Raw genomic sequence first — 14,852 nt, forward strand, 5'->3', positions numbered from 1 at the left:
GGTTCCTTTTGCCTCCAAACTCCGTCTGGGGTTTATACTTTAATTTGCTTTTATGGTTGGGAATCTTTTTTTGTTGTCGTTAAAGGTAAAGTGATAGGCAGAAAATCGAACAGGCTGAGTCTTTCTTTAAAAGATATTATTACTATTGTTATTATTATTATTAATCGTATCAGTTTAGTATTAGTATGAGTTTAATTATGATTAGAATTGTTATTATTCGTATGTTATTTATGTTTGACGTGAAAAAAGAAGAGTGAATGTGAATGAATAAAAACCAATGGTGTAAACAGAAACACATGCAAAAACCAAGAAAGAAAAAGGTTTTTCGGCCCTTTTCTTATCTCGAACCAGCCACAGTTGGCATGTGGAGAATCACTCTGGCATCCCTTTTATGTCGTACATGCACACCCATACACGCAAGTGTAAAAAAGACTCGAGAATGCCTTGACTAGGGGCAGACAGTTATTTTTAATTTCTTCCTCTTTCTTCTTACTAGACCAGATATAGGACCTTGACAATCCTCGGTCCCATCCCGAGCACAATCCGCGCATGATCCATCGCTAGGATCCGACATGCCGCTTTATGCCCTGCAAAGTCATTCAAATGAATCGGCTTTCCTGGCCGTTGAATCCTTGGATGCTTCCTACTTCTGAAAGAGCCAACATCCCTCTTTTCCTCTTGTTCTTGTTTCTGCCTGCCTCCTCCCCCTACTTCGAAAACAATCTCCTTGCTATTGCTATCACCATCGACATCTTCGCCAACATATTCATCATCTCCTTCGTCGTCTACTACCTGCTCCGTATATTCTGTAGTGGCAGCAAAATCTTCCTTCAGGTCCATCAGTCGAAGTACACAATAATGCCCCAAGTCTGAAGAACAATGCCTATGACTAACAATCGCAATTCGATCTCGATACATCGTCATCGAATCTCGAGCATCTCCTCCTCGGCCCAACGAAAAACTAGGCGTCAGGATCTGACGCGATATCTCGTATTGGAAGCCCGCAGACATCTTCACACGCATCACTCGACGTTGTCGCGTATTAGGGTCTTCAAATAAAAGCATTAGTTCGTTTCGAGGAAAGTCATCTGTCCGATGATGATGTGGAGTGTTGTTGACATGACTAGAGACGATGTTTATGTGACTGGATGCAGAATCCGTCCAAGCATTGGCCTCAACATTTGTGCCCACATCTGTATCTGTATCCGCTTCTGTATTCGCATCCGTATCTGTACCAGTATCTGCCTCAATTCCAGTCTCTGTATCCGCATCTGTGTCACTATCTGCGTCTCTGAATGTTACATCGTCAGCAATGACTGAAAACTGCAGCAGCTTGGATCCTAACTCCAAGTTAATATTGCATAGTGTGTACGAATGCTCATCTTTGACAATGATTCCATCCTCGTGTGCCAGGCAGATCACTTCACTCCAAGAGATCAAATGACCGTTGTGTTCCCGTTTAAAGGCTGATGGTCGCCGTCGTTGGCGTCGTGATCGCAACCGACTTCGGTTTGAACTTTTGCTGTTCAAGTAAGGACCATCGCCACCATCACCACTAACATAACTATTACTACTACCTCTACTACTACTACTTCTACTACAATTAAAGCGCAGAGGTGTGATCTGAAGGACTTTGGTCCCAACAGTACATGATCGAATTGGTCGATAGTCTCCTCCTTTTTGGAAAAATGTAATCTGCCCATCCAATGTCACAGAAAGGACCTGCTTTCGTAAGAAACAAACATGCAATGGGAACCCATGTTGCACATCAGGTAACATAAAACCCACCCCTGAATCCGGATTGCACACCCGCACAGATCTATTATAGATCGAATGGAAATTATGAATCGCAATGTCAGCTTTAGGTGATATCTAAACACAAAAAATAAAAATAAAGATAAAAATACTTGCCTTAAAAATCCTCCTATCGCCAGTGGCATAGGCAATGATAGCGTCTCTACTATTGCTATATCCGTACCTGTAACTGCAGCCTCGCCTCCTGCCGACGATAGCTGTCTTATAGATGTCTGTGTCCGCATCTGTGTCTGTGTCTGATCCCAAGCCATGCAGCTAACTGCACCATGGCCCTGAAGTTCCAGTGCCTTTGCATACTTTTCATTCCCTACAGGGACCACTTTGAATCCATCCTCCCGAACTCGATCTAAACTAATCTTATAAAGCCTTGGCCAATCATCCACAAGGAACAAAAACGGCCATGCCAACAAACTGGGTTTAATGTTCCTTCCCAGCGTCACACTCATCTCATAGACATACCTTCCTTGTCGCCAATTCTGTTTCAATGCCAATTCCTGGATCAATACATCTTCCCATCCTGCGAACCCGATTTCTTGTCCAATTCTATCCAACAGAGTTTCGCCTTCTTTATCACTATCTCCTATTGCTGACGCTGTTGTGGTTGTCCCAGATGAGATATCCTCTTCATTGCTTGGTCCGTTAATGCCTTCACCTCCTTCGCTAGCATGAGCAAGGCGAGGAACAGGATCCCAGTGTTTCTTCTTCTTTTCCCTCGTTACGCTCGTTGTAGCCCCGAACTGATAATCCTTTAACAATAAACACTCAGCTGGATTCCACGCTCGAACTTTAGCCTTCCATAGTCCTGTATCCCTCTGAATCATACTTCTCCAAGGATGACAAACTGCTCGACACCGTACCAAATCCATTCCATCCAGGTACGAAAAGATCTGACGAGCTATCTCTACAGGCAATGCTGACACGAGATCAAATCCTGATTGCGTCGTCTGTCCAAGCAATCGTTGAAGCACCTGTATATCACTTTCATCGCAAAATGTGACCACCTCCCGGAGACTTGAAAAAGAAAAAGAGGTAGAGGAAAAGGAAAAAAAAAAAAAAAAAAAAAAAGAAAAGAGAAATGGACCTTTGAGATTTTTTTCTGCTCTAACGCACTGCGTGGCCTTTTTTTTTCTTTTTTTCTTTTTTTTTTTTTTTTTTTTTTTACACTACGCGACGCTCCTGAGGTAACAGTTGTGGAAGACCTCGTATGGCTTTTAGGAGTTCTCGTAAAGATGGTTGCTTCTCCATTGTCTCCATGCTAACATTATTGTTCTCAGGCATCTTAGTTTTTTGCAAAAAAAAAAAAAAAAAAAAAAAACTCGCTTTCTTAAAGTTTCAATTACGTGCGTGGCTTTTAAATTTTTTATTATACCCATTTCTTTTTTCATTTATCATGTCTGGTACATCTATTATATCAAATTATCGAAGGCATCGTCTTGCACAACAGGCTCCTGGTCGGAACTCTCATAGTCCATCACAGATCCAGTGCCTGTGGTGTTGACCTCCAATGACAAATGACTCATGTTATCACTGATGGTGGAATCTGCCCGCTCCTGCATCAACGCAGGATATTGTTGCAAGTGACTTGTGCTATCGCCATTAACATCGATCAACGGGGCCTCATCATATTGCTCCTGAATATGCTCGCTCTGGTCTCCGTTCTCAGCATTCTGAGCCAGCAAATCTGGGAGACCCTGATTCGATTTGATGTCTATCGAAAAAAAGGAAGAAAGAGAAAGAAAAAGATAGAGCGGGTTAGAGGAAAAAAAGGGAAAAAGGCATCAGCACATAAGAATCATCCTTGATATGGTCAAAAAGCATATCCGACATCAGCTTGGTTTGCATAATATACCGGCAATAATATCTCGACCAAGGCTCGCCTTCCACTGATAGTAGGCTGTAGCGGGGACTGGTGTTGATCGTGTGGCCTTTACAGCCTCCTCAGCTGCAAGTCCGTACTGAAAGTCAGGGAACAAATCCTCATATTCTGTAGGATCAGCGAGTGCCTGAGCAGTCTTTTCCTTGTTGGCTGCAACAAGTGATTCTTTCCAAAGTTTGAGGACGCGAGGCACAGCACTATAATAGTTATTTAAAGATAAAAACGTAGGACATAAGTATTGACTCTCGCCTAAAAAAAAAATAAAAAAAATAAAAAAAACACGAGTACGACATATCATATATCTTCATCAGTACCTTGGGAGATATGTTCTGGCCATTATGGCGGCCTCGGGGATACGATCTGTTTCCACAAGGATGTCGATACAATCCTCTGCCTGGCCAAGAGAAAGGAAACATGCAAACGCAATGTTGCTCTTTCCAGCTTCCTTGGCCATTGTCGCTAATCGTCGCATGCCCTCAGCATTGCCGCTAGATGTGTAGATAAGCAGCAATCCACTCAAATCCTTGGCATGAATAAAGCATTCTTCCGCTAGATTGATTTTCCATTTGGTCATAGCACAATCACCGAGTGTCTTCCACTTGGGCTCAGAGTCCGATACACGAGCAATTTCAACAGCAATGTCCAATCGTTCAAGTTGAATTGCCAGATCAAACTTGTGTTCCTGGTCCGTAGAAACTTGTAGAGCAAGTTCCTTATGGTCCTGACCTTCCAAGAACCTTGCAATCTTATTTAATTGCTCATGAGGGATGCGAGGCAGCAAAGTTTCTGCCGTCTCCATGTCACCGCGCAAGACTGCTGTCTGATATTCGATCACTGTAAGTGAAATGGCATAGCTGACAACATTGACGTCCTTGTCCACCAGGTAGAGACGGTTGTCACGAGGAATGTAACCAAGAAGGTAATGAGCATTATCAAAGTGCGCAATCGTCTGTGTTTGTTCGCCAACCAAGTAATTAAGACGATTGGAAGTATTGGTGTAGATAAAGCAATCGCCGACCCAGCAGCCAGTTTGAACACTTTGAATAGTCAAATTGGAATTAGAAACCTAAACTTTACTTTTGACAGGGTATATATTCATCATCTTGACAAATGACAGTAAATATGCATTATTGACTTACTTTTCAGCGATCTCTGTAACAAACTCCAAAGCCTCTTCAACACCTTCCTCTCCAACCTGGCCTCCACTCTCAACAAACTGAGAGTATGCATTGCGGTTGTAGCGTAGGACGTAGAACGAGTCATCACAGGCGATTGTCATCAAATCTCCAGTCTCTGACCAATACACCTATTCAATCAATACCATACACATGACAGATATACATCAAGGGAAGCAATAAGTCACCTGCATCTTGATGTGAATTGACAGCCGGCAAAAAAGAAGCATGAATGGATATACCACTTACATTCTTGGGATTACAATCAATCCGACGGACAGTAAGGCCTGTCTCCCAGTCATATAAATTTAAGAAGCTTGCGCTCTTCACTCCAAGAAGCGTGCCCCCAAAAATACCCTCAGCAGAGTAGTTGACTCTGATATGGTTAGGCTTCTCCTTAAAGTTCTTGAAGACCTTGACCTTTGAAGTCGATTCGCGGACAGCATACCTGGAACCAGAAAAAGAAGGAAAAAAAAAAAAAAAAAAAACAACAACAACACTCATATCAGCAAATGCTATTCTAACAATGGATATTCAAAAAAACATATGTCTCTTAACAAATGCACATGCATTTGATATTCAATACTCACAAGTTGGAATCCAGTGCCCATACAAACTCCAGGCCACTACCAAAGCTCTTGTTTCTCCAGGCCAAGGCAGTGTAAATAATGTATTCTCCATCACCGCAGACGACAACGAAGCGACCATTGGGACTGTGCTGGAGCATCTGAGGATAAACTTCGCAGTTACCAAGGTCCTTAGCAGCGTAAACAATACGCTCACCGTCCTTAGTATCGTCACCCATGCTAGCCTTGATATTGGCAGTCTGAATGTCGTTATGCTTTGCCCAGATAATCTTTCCGCCACTATCCATACTGACTGTGGGCTCCTCACGACCCAGCTGTGATTTTTTATGAATGCATTTGAATGTTAATTATATTTCCATTTAATCACAGTTGCCAACTTGCCATGCGGCCATCAAAATAGTTGAATAAACCTTGTAAAATAGTAAAAACAATGAAATTAATAGAAAAAGGTTAAGCAAAGTAATGCAAAAGTCGACTTACTTTGATAACAACCGAACCAAGATCATAACCTAGACCAACATCGTTCGTTGACCGGCGGTAGGCAATTGCCCAGGCGCGATTCAAGCCATAGTTGAGAGTGTTTTCCAGACGATATGTGTTGGAATGCCAGAGCTTGACACTTCCATCCTCGCTTCCTGAAATAATAATGGGGAGATCAGGATGAAAAACCGCGAATGTCACATTCTGAGAATGCCCTTCCAGTGTTTGGACACAAGTCTTGTTCTGGTAGTCCCAAATCTTTACAAGCTGGTCATCGCCAGCTGTCACAAGGTAAGGCTTCTCTCCTCCATAGTAGTAATCAACCCAGTTAACGCCCTTCTCATGTCCTTCCAATGTGAAGTTGGCAACGCTGGATCCAAGAGACCAGACTTTCACAGTGCGATCCACACAAGCGGAGGCAAAAGTGTTGGTGTCCTTGGGATTAATAGTAACAGTCATGATGAAATGCGTATGGCCTTCAAAAGTCTACGTGGTGGTCGATATAGAGGAGTGAAATAAAGGAAAAAGAAAAAGAGAAAAAAGTTGTGTGAGAAAATGAATGAACACGTTGCTATCCTATCCTATCCTATCCTATCATATCATATACATGTTTCCATGAAACTAATTAAGCCAAGCATAACTAAAAAGAACATTCTGACATACTTGCATGCACTTCCAGTTCTTGTCCCAATCCCACAGCCGGATCGTCATATCATCCGAACCAGAAAGAACATAGGGTAGAGTAGGATGGACAGCAATGCAACGAATATAGTCACTATGGGCGTCCCAGCTGTGAATCTTCTCGTGTGTGTTGTAGTTGAAGACGCGGAGTTGCATGTCATCCGATCCTGTAATCACGTAGTTCTTTCGAGCAATGAACTTTGCGGCACGGACTAATACAAGAGGGTATATCCATGAATAGCATATATTCATTAACGTCTCCTTGTCTCCTCATCAGTATTTATAAAACACGCAATATTCTCCACGCTTTTTTTTTACCTGGTTGATCTGTGACTTCAAAGGTCTTGACCAACGCCTAAAAGATTACAGTTGAACCAGAGAGAATCTCAATTGGTTACAATAATGAATTATCGACCAAGTTAAGACAGACAATACAATAGCTACATCGATGCATACCTGTGTCTCATAATTCCAGATATAGGCATGTCCATCGTACAAACTGGCGAGGATCCATGGCTCTGTCGGATGGAAGTCCATGGACTTGACACGCTCAGAGCGTGCCATCAATTTTTTCTAAATCCACGATTAAAAAGAAAAAAGTCGTTGAAAGGGGGAGCTCCATAATTGTGAGCAGCATTATAGGACAATACACGTCAAAAAAAGGTATAAAAGGAAGAACGAAAAAGTTCGCCCTAGGAGACAGGCAAGCTGTTTCAAGGAAAGTGCTAGCAGATGCTTGATTGAATTACTCTTATCATACTTTGATCTCAAGTTTCATGCCCTGAAATCGTCAGAAAAAAAAAAAAAAAAAAGAAAAAAGAAAAAAGAATGACGGTGTAAGTATCGTAAAATAAAACATTGTTAAGGGAATCCATGACGGCTCCTTGAAATTGTCATCATGTCTAGGTTTTCTTCTCATTATTAGATATTGAGGCTCGGCTGCATCTTTACCATGATGACAAAAACGCGTGTCCTTCTGAGGTGTTTTCTATACTGGTTGGGCTGTTAGATATTGATTGCAGGAAGATGATCAAATTCAGATGAAAGGAGAAAGGAGCAGACGCGGTGACTCTGTCGAGGGCACGTTCAGAAGAGGAAAAAGAATAAAGGGAGTAGAAAAATGAAGGACGAGATAAAAAAAAAAAAAAAAAAATGGATTTGGATGGAATGCAAGAATGCAATGCTCAGATGATGCAGATGCCAAAAAGGACAGGCGAATAATCAATTGGCACGCTTTAAAGTTTCAGTTACGTGGCTTTTTAATTTTCTTTCCTTTCCCATGTCTGTTACATCCATTATCAAGTTATCGAACGTGTCGTCTTACACGACAAGCTCTTAGTCGGAGCTCATATATACGATATAATTGATGAGTTTCTTCTAAAATATCCATGGCCCCAATCCATCTACGTCCCAAAAAAAAAAAAAAAAAGTAAGAAACACGCGTTGGTGGCGCAAAGACCAAGGTAGCCGTGGTGATAGGGGCATATTCAAAAGATCTTGGGCTTAATCATTAGTGTATCCCTTGCATCGTAAAACAGGCAAATTTACCCATTTAGCTTTCATCTGCTCATGGGTTGGCCAGATCCGGTCCTCTGTGCTTCCTACTAGCAGAGAACATTCGGTTTCTTGTCGCTCATACGAAGCTGCAATTATGGCGCATAAAAGCAATACTGGTGTCCCAACCTACTCGGTGCATTTTTTATTTACTCAAAAAATCATGTATCAAGATATCAGCTATATCATCATGATGTACCTACATTCATCTTTTAATTACCTCCACTTCTCTGCACATCTACCATTTTTCGCCCCCTCTATTCCCAGCCTAAAGATAAACAAAACATCAAGCGTCTACCTCTATTATTTTCTACTCCCTTCCCGACTTTTTTGCTAGAGGTACGCTGTGGTGTCAGCCTCCATACTGATCTAAAAAACAGTTGCCATTTAAGACCTCTTTTAAAAATATTCATTGCAGGCTCAAATTGCAAAGATATAGAGCTGTTGGCATTCATAAGTATTCCATCAGTGCGCGTTGCCACCGTACCAATCGCGCCAGTTTCCTGGAATCAGTCCTATCACGGTTAAAATACTGCCATAGATGCCTGGTGCATATGATCGTGATGCGATTGGTACTGAAATATTAGTAGGATGTGCCTCGCGCATATGTTGTCTCAAATGTGTCCCGAGGAGTTTAGACCCACTATCACAGCAGCGAAGACTGCGAGGGGCTTCCTTATCAGCACTGCTAAGCGCTTGAGGCAACAATGATTGGGGCATCGATTCTCCCTCCGTAAATTTGTAAGTGAAACAAGCATAGTTTCCATACGCTCGAGCGATACCAATCTTCTCATAAAAAAAAAAAAAAAAAAAAAAAAATGCAGGAAATGACAGAGAGAGCGATTCAACAACGCCTACGTAATGGTATCTACACAATGTTGCACGTATATTTGCGAAAAAATCATATTTGGCGGTTATTTCTTTGGAAGGAAAGGGTAAATGTAGAAGGATAGTGGACGTTTGAGATGGAATCTGAGAAGTAGGACTTTGGTTCTCTTTCAGAACTCCAGTCCCGTCAGCTTAAAGTTTGATCTGAGCTGGCGCTTCATGGTGACGATCTGAGTAAAAATGAAAAAATGTAAAAGTATAAAGGACGAAGGGGCAAAGGGAAGTAGGGATGGCCTTGATAGAAATAAAAAAAAAAAAAAAAAAAAAAAAACGAACGTGTATAAAATCTCAAGCATGTCGTAGGGCACAGACCACGTTTCTCAATTAAAAAACGAACACGAATTCTTAACAAATATGCAATAATATATCATGGTAACACTCCACCTGTGTCTGCCATACTTTTTTCTCCTTCCAAATTTACAGAAACAATGATCCTTTTGTCAGCCCTGTCATGGTTAAGACGAAGTTTGGGTGAGATATGGGCGTCATCTTTAGAAGTAGCAGTCGACATGGATAGAGATGAGACTTTTATACGATAGGGCAATGTAGCAGTGATGCATTAACCATGCCATAGTAGTTCTTTAGTATTGACTACTGTCATAGCTATCCTAGACTGGCTACCAAAGAGCATCATAAGTTGATCCAAGAGATGGATCAGAATAGGACTTGGCATATTTAGACAAGGCTAGTATGCTTTTAGGTTTATTGACGTTATTATTTAACTGATATCGACTATGGTTAACGACTGTTTGAGCCGGTTAGAACCTGTGCATTGACAGTGGAGACGATTTGATTGCGATGGAATTGTCATTCAATCTGATATTATTCTTACCAGATTGGCTGACGTTTCTGATACATTCAGACGCTCTGTGTCCAGAAAGCTATATTTCGAGCATTGCTTGTGCCCCTCGGTAGTGCGAGAATAATTCTTGTCACATTGTTGGCAGTCATGGAGAGGTTTCGACTTGGTCTCCTCGCTTTGTGGTTTGCTCTTGGACTGAACCTTTCATGTACGTGGGTTCGTGAGCGGCGCATAGGGCCTACTACACGTCGATGAGGCATGGGACCATCAGCGAAGATGACCTCTCGTGGAATGTGAGGACTAATAAGCCCTCCCAAGATCTTTGTAAAATCAGAAATGGATTTGATCGCTTACAAAAGTTCTTGTTTGAGAACCTGGAGTTTAGTGGTCATGAGATCTAACCTGAGAGCCTTCACCATGACTGTCAACAGTGAAATGACCATCTCGCTATCTGAACATCCCGATCAACCTGCATCACGAACTGGTGGTACGTCTCGCGCACTCAACACTGAGAATTTTTTATTCTTGCCACGCGAGATGAATCGCCTGACTCGCTACATCCTCTTGAACGTGTAGACGCTTAGCTGGCGCAAAGCACTTGTATACGTCTAACAATAGAGTCATCCTTTTCTGTAAGGGCTTGCTACGCGCTGAGTCTACGTTATTACTCTCATTGCTTTTCTCATTGCATCTGGTCTTCATCCTGATTGGTTTCTGACATTACAAATCTTTCCGCATGATCTGATCTTATTGATCCTATCGATCTTGCCTAACCAATCATCGACTCTCAATCCACATAGGAAGGAGGAAAACATTAAGAAAAAGAGAGAGACAGACAGAGAGAGATACATGAGGGCAACAGGTTCTTGCCACGTTTGAATCCAATTTTTAATTCATGATACAAAAATCTGTCTCACAAGCAAATCTGTGTCTAAGCTTTAGATCTATGAAACGTATCCAACAATTGTGTGGGAGAAGGGAATCAAGTATCGCAAGACGACCAGTTCATACAAAACTCCCATGGCCAGCCAGTAATGGACAAACCACAGTTTGATCGTGCCATGGCAGAAGGCATCATATCCTAATAATTATATACAACAGAGCACGTTTAAGCAAACATGGGATATATCCTAATATCTCTGCATAGTGATGTTGTTCATAATTGACATCTGATAAGTCGTTCACATACCTTGATAGGACCATGCAGGATTGTATCCGATCAAATAGATCATAGTGTTTCTGGTGAAGATAAATACAAACAAACTGATCAATCAAGGCCCTTTATTCAACATTTAGCACGGATCAGGACCATGTCCATGCTCGTGTTTACACTTACCCTTGAATGAGTTCCAGAGCCCAGACGTTGATTGGGGTAAACAAAATACGCTGAAGCATTGAGCCAGTCAGTGCATGGTAGGCATTAATGAAGATTGGGATATAAAAGATATTCATGATGAATTGGTGCACAGTCTAGTATTACGTTGAATAGATCAGAGGGGAGTTAGGATACAAAATAGTCGAGGACTGTAGCATCTCTACGTCTAATATACCATTCCTTTGAACAATAAAAGGCACATAAACTGTGTAGAGTAACCATACAGTGCTTCCAGGACGTGAAAATGGCTTAATACAAACCGTGCCATCAGGCAATTGGACTGTCATCATATGGAACAAATATTCTATTTGAACCGAAGAGTATCAACAATTAGCGGGACACGTTATTAGCACGAATGCAAAAATCGGTAGCACAAAGAATAACTGCCTTACCTGTGACACTGAAAGCTGCTGCTCCACCTACACTCTGAAGTTTGACTGGTAAGGACGTGGCACGGAACCACTGAATGGCTACTAGGGCGATCAGTAGGTAGCCGAAAGGAGGAATAGGATGAGCGTTCGCCTTTGTGGGAGCAGGTACTCTTAGAAAGGACTTGCGAGTAGAGATGTTGGTCATAATGCTGAGTTTCTATTCAAGAAGAGTGAGAAATGGAGAGGCAAGGAAAGAAAGACGGAACAACCTTGGATCTGAATAAAAGATATACAGACAGCGCCCTGGGCCTGGGGCAAGGAACATGGCAAAACACAGGTCTACTGGAATATTTAAAATGCTTCACTAAAATGGTAATTGGGCTTTGTAAACAAAAATAATAAGCATATATTCCACATTTGGCAACAACTGACAATAGATGCGTGGGATCTTTATTTATTTATTGCTTTAATGCATGAGAAATAATCGTGCCTTTGCATCGATGCTCTACATAACCACCACCAGCAACTACACCTACCCGCATCCGCTCCAACAAATGTCGTGCTGCGCTTGAATGATCGTATACACCGCCATTGAATGATGTTGTAGCATCCTTACCAATGGCACTACGGATCAAGCTTCGCCCACCTGGATGTTCGTCTATGAAGCTCGAGATATCATAGATGATGCCCTCGATCAAGGTGACAGCCCGACCTTCTTTGTTAGCCATGTCATGGAACTCGTCAAACGAGAAGATAGGAAGCTGATCAATCGGTGTACCCCAGATCAATGTCGATTTCACCTTGTCGAGCTTCTTTTGCTGCATTTTGAGTTGACCTTTCTTGATCTCATTAGAAGGGAAGCGTTTCAAGTCCCGAGCAAGACCAATGAATGAGCAAAAGGCGATTAGCCACTTTGTAGGATCGTACTGATAGATCTTGATAGCATTTCTATAATCCTGAGGGAACTCATGATGAAAGTTATGGTAGCCTTCACCCAGTGTTAACAATGCTGTAAACAGGTGGTCGCGTGGAGTACGGCGATCATCAAATGGCATGTCGCCGAGCCAATGAGCGAGCGAGTTGACACAGAAGGTGCTTTGATGGACTATGAATTGGCGTATAATGCCACCATAGATAAAACCACCCCAGTAATCACCCCATCCTAATCCAGCAACCACGGTTGGGACACCCAAGGAAATCATTGGCGCGAGCCAGGGGAAGTGATTGTGCTGGAACATGACCAACTTATCAGCCTTCAGATCGGAGATATCTGCCCATCCCACAGCAGCAGGATCCTGATAAATCAACATCCATATAATATGTGACCAGATTAAACCCTTCTTCACTCCATAGGGATCCTAAATGAGTATGGAGCCAAATATAATCAGAAGTTTAGTCAGATGGGAACAGAAATGGCAAGGGGATTGAAAGATGATGCTAGACCTTCATTTAACAACTTTGCATACCTTGTCCGTATCTGTATATCGATGATGTGCACGATGGTTACGACACCACCAAAGGATGGAGCCTTGCATAGCTCCTGTGGACGCAATCATAAGAGTAAATTGTAGCAAGGGTGAAGCAGCGTAGGAGCGATGGGACCATAAACGATGATATCCTATAGTAAAACAAAGAGTAGTGAGTGGACCGTTGCTTGCACCGCAATAGCAAAGACTAATGCCTTGTGCCAGTTTTTTTTTTTTTTTTTTTTTTCTCTTGGCTTTCTATTCAGTAAACAAAAAAGTGGTACGACATGTGCGATGTTGCCGTTCCCTTTTTTTGTTCCTCCCCCCCCTTTTTTTTTGTTTCCTTTCTTTCTTGCTTTCCAAAAAAAGTCAAACAAAACAAGAAGTCCTCAAACCATATTCCTGCAAAAAAAAAAAAAAAAAAAAAAAAAAGTACCTGCAGTTATTCCCAAGCCTGTGAATACGAAATAACCAACAGCAAAGATGGCCGTCTTTTGCTGCAATGGTACGGACGTCAATGCCGTATAGAACCCATAGATTGGCATGAATATTAACGGCAGCACATGAACCCAATCTATTTTTTTATAAAAGTTATGGATGGACCATGGCTCATATAGTACTGAAAAGTCGGCCTTGGTATTGATCTTGGGTATCTCTTCAATATGCTTGATAGTGTTGGCCTTATCGCTAAAATCGATGCGGCTTCTAGGGATTTTAGTAGTGGTAGTGGCTTCGGTAACGGACTCCATTTCTGAATTTGTGTCTTTCATGAATGCTGTCCGGGTTGTGCGCTTAGTGGCTTCTGTTATCGATGACATACGCTCTTCCTTTCGTCTTTATTTTCTCTATATTCTTTTTTTTTTTCTTTTACTGTGTGGTTGAAGAAGTACTAACTAGGAACGGAACAGATGGAATAAGAGCTGAAAGCGGACAAGAATGGCAAAGTGAGACAAAGAAAAAGAAAAAGAAGAAAGAAAGGATCAGTAAGCGAAGAAGAGAGTAAAAGGTCCGTCCGACGGAGAAAAGGCTTGTATATACCTTATTGAGGAAGAAGACCCATGCATTCCAATACATTTACCACATCTACAGTAAAAAAAAAAAAAAAGATTTCTATTACTGCTGTTCCTCCAAGAAACAGCCTCATTCGCATGGAAGACAGTGGACTGATGTTTGATGTTTGATGTTTAAAATATATTTATAATATTAAATAGGCGGGATGTCAATGCGGCCCTCTCGTGTTGTCATCCGAATATCAAGCCAGTCAATGAAGCGCACTTTTTTTTTTTTTTATCTTGCTAGTCTGTGAAGGACCCTGGAAATTATTTATGGCTTGGCATTGTTTTTTCTTTTCCTTCTTTATGCATGGCATGCGAACATCATAGACAATGATTTGCTCTTGTGCATGTTAATCAGATAAGGTTACTAAATATCCATTGGATAATTTCCTACCGATCATACTTATTAAGAGACTGAAATATGTCATATTTTTGTTGCCGTTGAGGATTCAAAAGACCCAATCGCGTTGGCTCCACCTCATGTAACGTATGCACCAGTTGGCCCGCGCAAAGGTCCTCGTCGATCATCTGAAAAAGAACCCCACACAGTTCTGCCACAGTCCAAAGTCAAATGGGTTGGACTCTTCATTTCCATCGCCATGATGCCTGCGCCTCCTTGCAGTCCCTACAAGCAAACTCCACATGCCTCCTCCTCTTCCTCTATGGTCCGAATGATCACCAATTCCAATTGGCTTAGATTCCTCTTCTCTCGTCATTAATGTAGTTT

The 14,852-nt window shown here is 41.8% G+C and overlaps 4 protein-coding genes across 4 annotated transcripts; all 4 read right to left on the reverse strand.

The window, feature by feature from the left end:
- Nucleotides 1-453: 453 nt before the first annotated feature.
- Nucleotides 454-3,090, reverse strand: BCR41DRAFT_348162 (hypothetical protein). The gene is made up of 3 exons (XM_022023236.1): nucleotides 2,978-3,090; nucleotides 1,912-2,826; nucleotides 454-1,819 (listed from the first exon to the last, which is right to left on the reverse strand). The coding sequence occupies exons 1-3, from the start codon at nucleotides 3,067-3,069 to the stop codon at nucleotides 493-495; spliced, it is 2,334 nt and encodes a 777-aa protein (XP_021884122.1). The 5' UTR covers nucleotides 3,070-3,090; the 3' UTR covers nucleotides 454-492.
- A 384-nt stretch (nucleotides 3,091-3,474) lies between these two features.
- On the reverse strand, nucleotides 3,475-7,568 carry BCR41DRAFT_376930 (coatomer WD associated region-domain-containing protein; the record flags this gene model as incomplete). Its single annotated transcript, XM_022027073.1, has 12 exons — nucleotides 3,475-3,523; nucleotides 3,772-3,888; nucleotides 4,006-4,728; nucleotides 4,831-4,997; nucleotides 5,116-5,314; nucleotides 5,457-5,767; nucleotides 5,934-6,419; nucleotides 6,597-6,826; nucleotides 6,933-6,969; nucleotides 7,071-7,187; nucleotides 7,375-7,395; nucleotides 7,566-7,568. The coding sequence occupies 12 exons, from the start codon at nucleotides 7,566-7,568 to the stop codon at nucleotides 3,475-3,477; spliced, it is 2,460 nt and encodes an 819-aa protein (XP_021884123.1).
- Nucleotides 7,569-10,726: 3,158 nt separating this feature from the next.
- Nucleotides 10,727-11,910, reverse strand: BCR41DRAFT_384461 (hypothetical protein). The gene is made up of 5 exons (XM_022027576.1): nucleotides 11,626-11,910; nucleotides 11,458-11,537; nucleotides 11,195-11,328; nucleotides 11,048-11,097; nucleotides 10,727-10,939 (listed from the first exon to the last, which is right to left on the reverse strand). The coding sequence occupies exons 1-5, from the start codon at nucleotides 11,807-11,809 to the stop codon at nucleotides 10,803-10,805; spliced, it is 585 nt and encodes a 194-aa protein (XP_021884124.1). The 5' UTR covers nucleotides 11,810-11,910; the 3' UTR covers nucleotides 10,727-10,802.
- Nucleotides 11,911-12,031: 121 nt separating this feature from the next.
- On the reverse strand, nucleotides 12,032-14,031 carry BCR41DRAFT_319094 (putative stearoyl-CoA desaturase). Its single transcript, XM_022021337.1, has 3 exons — nucleotides 13,507-14,031; nucleotides 13,071-13,222; nucleotides 12,032-12,962 (listed from the first exon to the last, which is right to left on the reverse strand). The coding sequence occupies exons 1-3, from the start codon at nucleotides 13,886-13,888 to the stop codon at nucleotides 12,063-12,065; spliced, it is 1,434 nt and encodes a 477-aa protein (XP_021884125.1). The 5' UTR covers nucleotides 13,889-14,031; the 3' UTR covers nucleotides 12,032-12,062.
- Between the last annotated feature and the right edge of the window lie 821 nt (nucleotides 14,032-14,852).

Source organism: Lobosporangium transversale (genome assembly GCF_002105155.1).
Source record: "Lobosporangium transversale strain NRRL 3116 chromosome Unknown BCR41scaffold_7, whole genome shotgun sequence".
NCBI lineage: Eukaryota > Fungi > Mortierellomycota > Mortierellomycetes > Mortierellales > Mortierellaceae > Lobosporangium > Lobosporangium transversale.